The sequence below is a fragment of the Crocuta crocuta genome, unplaced genomic scaffold, assembly GCF_008692635.1.
Source record: "Crocuta crocuta isolate KB4526 unplaced genomic scaffold, BGI_CrCroc_1.0 scaffold233, whole genome shotgun sequence".
Lineage (NCBI taxonomy): Eukaryota > Metazoa > Chordata > Mammalia > Carnivora > Hyaenidae > Crocuta > Crocuta crocuta.
Window position 1 is genome coordinate 1,872,557 of NW_027529526.1, and position 7,609 is coordinate 1,880,165.

Here is a 7,609-nt window from a genome sequence, read left to right on the forward strand (position 1 = left end):
TTGTCTCATTCACTTGGCCCACGTTTCCTGAGCCCCTGCCCCAGGGCCTGAGAAATCAGGCATGAATGAGACACGGAGAGTTGACAGTCTAACGGGAGAAACAGATCCGCGGACAGTTAATTGTACAAAGTGACCCAGTAACCCAGCTGGCAGCACTGAGGACAAAATTTAGGGGAGCACTTTCTGTCCGTTTGCCGCTGTGTCCCAGGCACTGAAATAATGCCTGACCCAGAGGAGACATCCTGCTCCTGTTTGGATGAGGGAGGGATAAGGGAGGGAGGGAGGGAGGAAAAATCTCTCCTATCAGCTCTCCCTCTCCATCCTCACTGCCAAACGACTTTTTGGGGGTCAGGGCTTGTATATTGCCCAATTGCAGGGGTGCCGTTTACATGGACCGCATTGCCACGGTGCCCGTGGAGGTGTGCTGGGCACTGGTCTCCTGGCTGCTCTCCCCTCCTGTCCGTCATCTACCGTTGTCACAGGGACGGTGCAAAGTGGAAATGCAGTCATGTCATTCTCCTCCTTAAACCCAATCATTTTATAGTCCTCTGGCTTAGGTGCAGCCTTAGAAGCAAGGTTTGTAAGACCCTTTGTCCTGGGTTCCTCGCCACCTCATGTCACCGTGCCCCACCTGGCCCTGTGCCCTGGCCTCGGACAGAATGGCGTTCCCGGCTCCTGCTCCTACGGGGCCTCCACACCCAGCCTGGCGGCCCTCAGACCACACGCTGCTGTCTGCCTGCCCGGCACTCAGGGGCAGGGACCGTGTCTTGTTTGTCGAGGGGTCCCAACCCTCGGTGCCAGGCCCAGACGTGGTGTTCGTAGGGGCAGGTAGGACCATTACCGTTGCCACGGTGGCTCTTCAATGCCAGAGGCCCTGGTGTCTGGTCAAAGAGGGGGGTGCCCGCTTCTAGCAACTAATCTGAGCCGGCGCCGGTGAGCAGGGAGACGGCCCCTCAGCACTCCCTGCTCCTCCCTTCTGCTGGCCACCCAGAGCCTTCTTCACTGCCCCTCCCTCCTCCACCCCTAACCTCTCTGTTTCCCTCTCCACAAGCACCCCCCCCCCCCAACATCACCTGCCAAGACCTCGGGCCATGGTGCTGGGCTTGAAAGGGCTGGAGAATGGAGGCTTGTGAGCGTCACCTCCTGTTTGGGATCCTCTCCACCTGTTAACCTGCAGGGAAACTTGTCATAACAGCAGTGATTACAGCCATGTGCTGGGCTAAGTTACTGGTCTGAGGACGACTAGATACCATGCACTCCTTTTACCCTTTCAAGACGAGCAGGGCCGTGATGGAAGGGATGCCTCCGGTTCACAGATGCGGCGCAGGGAAACTCAGGAAATGCGCCCGTTGGCGCTGCTAGCAAGTCACAGAGCCAGGACTTGAACCCCGCCCTCTGGCTCCCCTGTGCTGCCTCGGAGAGCCCCAGACGGGTGCTGGGTGTGCCTGTGGTTCAGCCCTCCCTACTCAGGAGAGAAACCGAAGCCCAGAGAAGGGCTAAGACAGTGAGTGGGTGACAGAGCCAGACCAGAAGCCGGGGCCCTGGGCCCCCGGCCAACTCCCTGCCCCCCTCACATGGCCTCCCCATCCCAGTCCTGGCCTCTGTGGGCTGACAGGATAGTCAGCTCAGGGAGGCCGTAGCTGGAACAAAACGGATTCTCTTCCAGGAAGAGGAGCAGGAGGTTGTGAGAGTCTATCGCTGTGGGATTTGACATGGGAATATTCGAAAAAAGAAAAAACCCTCTGTGCACGTGTGCGTCTGCTGCTGAGACCCTACCTTTTCATGGCAGACCTGGAAGGCTTCACCCCTTCCATCCCTGGGCTCTCTCTTGGCTCTCTACCCCTAGATCTTGTTATTTTTTTTTTAAATGTTTTATTTATTTCTAGGAGAGAGAGAGAGAGACAGCGTGAACAGGGGAGGGTCAGAGAGAGAGGGAGTCACAGACTGAAACAGGCCCCAGGCTCTGAGCTGGCAGTCAGCACAGAGCCCGACGCGGGGCTCGAACCCACGAACCGCGAGATCATGACCTAAGCGAAAGTCGGACGCTTAACCGACTAAGCCACCCAGGCGCCCCTCTCTACCCCTAGATCTTAATAGCTCTTTAGAATAAAGTACTTGACAGTTTACCTTGCACTTTCACAGCTGTTTTCTCATTTATCTTCCCAATAACCCTAGAAAGTAGGCATCTCTACCCCCATATTACAGATAGGAAAATTGAGGCTTAGGAAGGGTGTGTGCTTTTCAAGTGTATACAGCATGTCAGGGATAGTGTGTACCCAAAACTCTCAGCATGTCAGGGATAGTATGTACCCAAAACAGGGACAGGTGTGTCACCCCTGCCCACCAGGATGTGTCCTCTAGGTAATTTCTTTTCTTGACTTCGCTCTCTCCTCTCCGGAACATGAGACACAGTGAGCCCAGAGCAGCTTAAGGGACACAGGCAGGGGCAGGCATTGATGCTACAGAGGTAGAGACTCAGGGTCACGGAGACGGGCCAGTGTTTTGCTAGCGGGGAGGGGGAGGGGGATCTTGAGTCCCAAAAGAAATGTGGGTCCCCTGAAGGGGGTCAGATAAGGTGGGCCCTGCACCTGAGGGGTGCTGCCCCTGTCAAATCCCAGCCTCACTGTCTCTCCTCACCCCCCAGACCCCCACAGCAGAGTGTGTCTGACCTCACCAGACCCTGATGACCCTCTGAGTTCCTACATCAACGCCAACTACATCCGGGTACGTAGCCCCACCCCAGTGACCCCTCCCTGAAAGGGAGGCCCAAGCCAACAGGATCTGCCCTCCAGGCTTGTCCTTAAGCCGACGTGGCTCCTGCCAGCCCCCGGGAAGGGCCCACATGTAGGGACTGGGCCCAGGGAGCACTGCGTCCGACCCTGACGGCCTGAACTTGGCTGGCCGCAGGGCTACGGTGGGGAGGAGAAGGCGTACATCGCCACGCAGGGGCCCATCGTCAGCACGGTCAGCGACTTCTGGCGCATGGTGTGGCAGGAGCACACGCCCATCATCGTCATGATCACCAACATCGAGGAGATGAATGAGGTAGGCCCCCCACACTGCCACCAGGCATCTGCTGCTCATCGCCCTTTGCCAGGCATCTTGTTTCCACACTAATCCTTACAACAGTCTTGTGGGGTTGGTAGCGTTCATTCCACTGCCAAGGTGAGGAAATGGGAGGCTGAGCAAGGTTAAGTCCAAGCCCTGCCCTCTCTGCCTCCAGTGCCTATGCTCTGAAACGGATCCGGCCTCCCTTTAACCCGGGGCCCACTCGGGCTGCTTCTTTACCCATAATAGAATTGAATTTAATTGAATTAATTGAATACCCATTAGAATCCTTCAAAGTAGGTATTGCTTCCATTTTCCAGATGAGGAAACAGGCTCAAAAAAGGGAAATAACGTACAGGTTATGAAGCTGAGATTTGAAATGCTCTTGAACTACAAACCTGTTGTCTTTTTGTATCTGGCCCTGCTGGCTCTGGTGGGGCACTGGGGAAACCGGGTGGGGAACTGGGAGTGTATTGCAGCCTGGTCTGGGCCCCTGCAGAAGTGCACTGAGTATTGGCCGGAGGAGCAGGTGGTGTACGACGGCGTGGAGATCACCGTGCAGAAAGTCATCCACACCGAGGATTACCGGCTGCGACTCATCTCCCTCAGGGTGAGGCCAGGGACTGGGCTGGGCTGGGAGGATGGGGGACAGAGCCGTGATGGGGGCCTCCACAGATAACAGAGTCCAAGAATCCACTGTAGCTGAAATCGACACCTGTGTCGCTCTCAGGATAAGGAGGGATAAGGGAGAGGTGAATAGACTTGGCGGCCAGAGGCAGGACTAAATCTCAGTTGTATTTTATGCTCTTGGGCTCTCTCTCTCTCTCTGTCTACACTGCCATTCATAATGCCTTCCAACTCTACTTCAGATATGCTCAAGTCCAGGACTGCCTGGTTAAGAGATCTCCTAACAAGCTCCAGTCCTTAGAATTGAAGGTGCATTAGAACATTGAGATCCTGTAGTATGCAGTGTGTCCACCAGAGGGCGGGCACTCCTTGCTGCATTTGGGTTGCACCGGGAAGTCATGGTTACACACAAAGGAAGACCTATAAAATATGAGCAATACAAAACAGCCCAAAAGAGTGAGGGGCGGTCTCCTCCCATCCTGAACTTGTGCTTCTTCCTGGCTCAGCATAATAGAAGAGATTGTTCCTTTGGAATTGGGATTAATGGGTTCTGTTTTTAAGAAATGATAAGACTCATGTTTGGGAAGGCAGAGCCCAAAGTAATAACCCCAGAGGCTGGGAGAGGTGAGCCAAGTACCAGGAAGCTGATACTTTATCCAGAAACAGCCAGAAGTCTACTGACACTGGCAGCCAAAGGATCAAACTTGGGGCCTGACACTTGTTCCTCTGAGCTGCCCTCTCCCACTGGAGAAGGTGGAAGGCAGGGCATCAGGGAGCACTCAGCCCCCGGAGGGCAGTGCCCACCTGAGCAGCTCCAAGATACAGGCCTTGCTGGAGGACACAAAAGGTCCAGAAAGTGGGGGCAGAGGCTCTGGCCGCTGTCACAGCCAGATAACCTACAGGCTCAAGGAACCAGCTCTCTGCTTCCCCAGAAAGAGAGGCTGAGGTGAGGTGAGGGCTGCCGCATTGTCACACTGCCATGGAGGGTATTTACACTTGTCCGTGTGCCCATGAGTCTTTGCAAGTAGCCTCCCTAAGCCTGGTTCTGGGTTGGGCAGTGGGAACACACACTATCCAAAGCCTGGACTCTCTCCTAAAAGACTACCCATAAGGGTAAGTACTAAGCTAGAGATGGGCAAGAACGTAGAAGGACACTGTATGTCAGGGTGTTCAGGAAGGGCTTCCTGGAAGTGGTGGTGCTGAATGGAGTTTGCAGGATGAGTAAGGGTGGACTTGGGGCAAACAAGTGAGAAAACATTCCAGGCAGAGAAAAATGTGAAAAAGAAAGGCATGGAAGATAGAGTAGCTCTGTGTGTGTGTGTGTGTGTGTGTGTGTGTGTGTGTGTGTGTGTGTAGCAGAGGTTTTATGTACAAACCGTTTGGAGTGCAGGAGCACTTCAGATTGAGTACCGGTGTCCAGGGATAGGAGATGGCCCTGGAGGGCTAGATCCTGTACCATGTCTTATTTGCCAGACTGAAGACAAAGGAGAGTGGGCTTCTTCAGAGAGCAGTGAGAGCCACTGGGGGCTTCTGAGCAGAGAGCAGCGTGTCCGGATTCGCGCTGCACACAGATCGTGCTCGGCCACTGTGGAGACAGAGCAGCCAGGGAGGAGGGAGAGATGGTGGAGAGATGATAAAGGGCAAAGTGTAGGTGGAGCTGGTGGAGAGGAGAGAACAGTGACAAGACTTGCGGGAGGTGGGCAGGCGAAGCGTAGTGATGTGACAGGGACAGTCCCGAGGCTCCGGGTCATGGGACTGAGGGGTGACTGGGCTGTTTAAGATAAGGAACCAGAGGACAGGAGCGCACTGGACAGGGACTCTCTGCCTCTCTGGGATGATCCTGGACCAGTGAAGACCAGTGCCGATGTCACTGAGCGGCTTCCGCTACCAAGCTGGCTGTGGGTCTCTGTCTGGTGCCGCTGGGCAATATGAGCAGCACAGTGTAGATGGCGGAGGCCATCCCCCCCCTCCCCCCATGGTCCTCTCCACTGTGTTCTCGCTGCTCCCACCCCATCTTCAGGCTGCTTCGGGGGCTCTAAGATTTCACATGTATCTGGGGTGGGTCTCTGTCTCCCGGACAGAGCGGGACTGAAGAGCGAGACCTGAAGCATTACTGGTTCACGTCCTGGCCCGACCAGAAGACCCCAGACCGGGCCCCCCCGCTCCTGCATCTGGTGCGGGAGGTGGAGGAGGCCGCCCAGCAGGAGGGGCCCCGCTGCGCCCCCATCGTGGTCCACTGCAGGTGGGTCCTCCCAGCCCCCCTGCTCCGGCAGGGCAGCCTCCCTGCTCCCCAGGCCACCCCACTCCTTACCCTCCCCCCGTGCCCTCTGCCCTCAGCGCAGGGATTGGGAGGACTGGCTGCTTCATCGCCACGAGCATCTGCTGCCAGCAGCTGCGGCAGGAGGGGGTTGTGGACATCCTTAAGACCACATGCCAGCTCCGTCAGGACAGGTCAGCCCACGCACAGGGGTGGGGGCACATGGGGAGAAACTGAGGCAGGCACGGGTGAGGGGCAGGAGGACACGCGGCACACGGACGGGGAGGGGAGGGGACAGATGGGGAGAGGAGCTGGATCCAGACAGCTGGGGGCTGGATGAGGAGGGGAAGGAAACCCAGCCGGTGAGCAAGATGACATGAGTGAGGGTGGTGGGGCACGTCACCTGTCCCTGCTATGTGTGCCAGAGCTGGACGGGACAGGAAGGAGCAGAGGGGTGTGGCTGGCAAGGGCTGACCCCTCCAGGCTACACAAAGACAAGGCCCCTCGCCAGTGATTGGTAGTCGGGGGTCTGGGGCCGCCCTCCCACAGCCCATCATCTCTCAACAATCCCATCTCTGCTGTGCATCTCTGCCCGCAGGGGCGGCATGATCCAGACATGTGAGCAATACCAGTTTGTGCACCATGTCATGAGCCTCTACGAGAAGCAGCTGTCACGCCAGTCCCCAGAGTGACTGCGCTCCTGCCCTGAGGTCCTCTGGGCACCACCCAACCTGAGTCTGGGCCCTCACCCAGGTCATATGCGGGGCCCTGCCTCAGGTCCCCGCCTGCCCCCGTCCCTGCCCCTCCTGCTTCCTTCTCTTCACTCTTCCCCTCCCTCCTCCGGCAGCCTTGGCCTGGCCCCTGCCCCCTCCAACATAGCTCTTCCTACTGTACATAGTGGGGACTGGGGCAGGGTGGCAGAGGGATGTGCCAGGCCAGGCCTGGGGCCCCAGGGCCTGTCCCATGCCATGCAGACCTGGGGCCTCAGTTTTTAACGATAGTTCCATTGCTACTTGATCCAAAACGTTTCTGTGCCGCAAGCGTCCTGCTGTAGCGCGTCTGTCTGTCCGTCCATCTCTGCTGTCTGTACCGGACACTGTGTCTCCTCAGCCCGGGGAAAGGGGTGATGAGCTCCAGCCCCAAAGTAGCCCAGGCAGAGGTGCCTGCCTTGGGCCCCCGCCCCCAGCAGATTGCATTTTGCCCCAGTTACTGGGATCGGGATGGGGAGCGCCTGAGGAACTGGCCCAGAGATCTCAGCTGGGCGAGAGGTCTCTGGGTTGGGGTGGGTGGGGTATCACAGCCACGTGACTTCTTGCTGTCAGATGCCTTCAGGAGGCAGCGACCAGCCTGTGAGGCATTGAGGAAGCAGGGGACAGAGGGGAGCTGTGAACCCAGAGGATCTGGGCCCTGGTGGGGGTGGGAGAGGGGGAGCTCTGAGGGTGGGTGGGGTCTGGGCCCCAGATCCGTGTGGAACACTCTTCTGTGTCACTGTGGGAAAGCCTTCCCAGAAGTCTCGCTGCGCGTAGCTCCGCGTGTGTCCCTGCGTCCGTGCGTGTGTTGAGAGCCCGTCAGCAGGGCATGCATGACTCTTGGCAACATGTGTTATCTTGGAGCCACGTGTTTTTATTGCTGACTTTAAATATTTATTCCACGGCAGACAGAGACATTTGGTGTCTT

At 57.2% G+C, this 7,609-nt stretch overlaps 1 protein-coding gene across 1 annotated transcript in view; it reads left to right on the plus strand.

Moving 5' to 3' along the window:
* The window catches only part of PTPN5 (protein tyrosine phosphatase non-receptor type 5), a 44,282-nt gene extending 36,915 nt beyond the window's left edge, over positions 1–7,367 (plus strand). The window contains exons 10-15 of the mRNA XM_077761086.1: positions 2,645–2,724; positions 2,908–3,045; positions 3,548–3,658; positions 5,757–5,917; positions 6,013–6,126; positions 6,531–7,367. Coding sequence (XP_077617212.1) covers positions 2,645–2,724; positions 2,908–3,045; positions 3,548–3,658; positions 5,757–5,917; positions 6,013–6,126; positions 6,531–6,624 — 698 coding nt within the window. The 3' untranslated portion in view covers positions 6,625–7,367. The remainder of the gene's footprint in view (positions 1–2,644; positions 2,725–2,907; positions 3,046–3,547; positions 3,659–5,756; positions 5,918–6,012; positions 6,127–6,530) is intronic.
* The last annotated feature ends 242 nt before the right edge of the window (positions 7,368–7,609 follow it).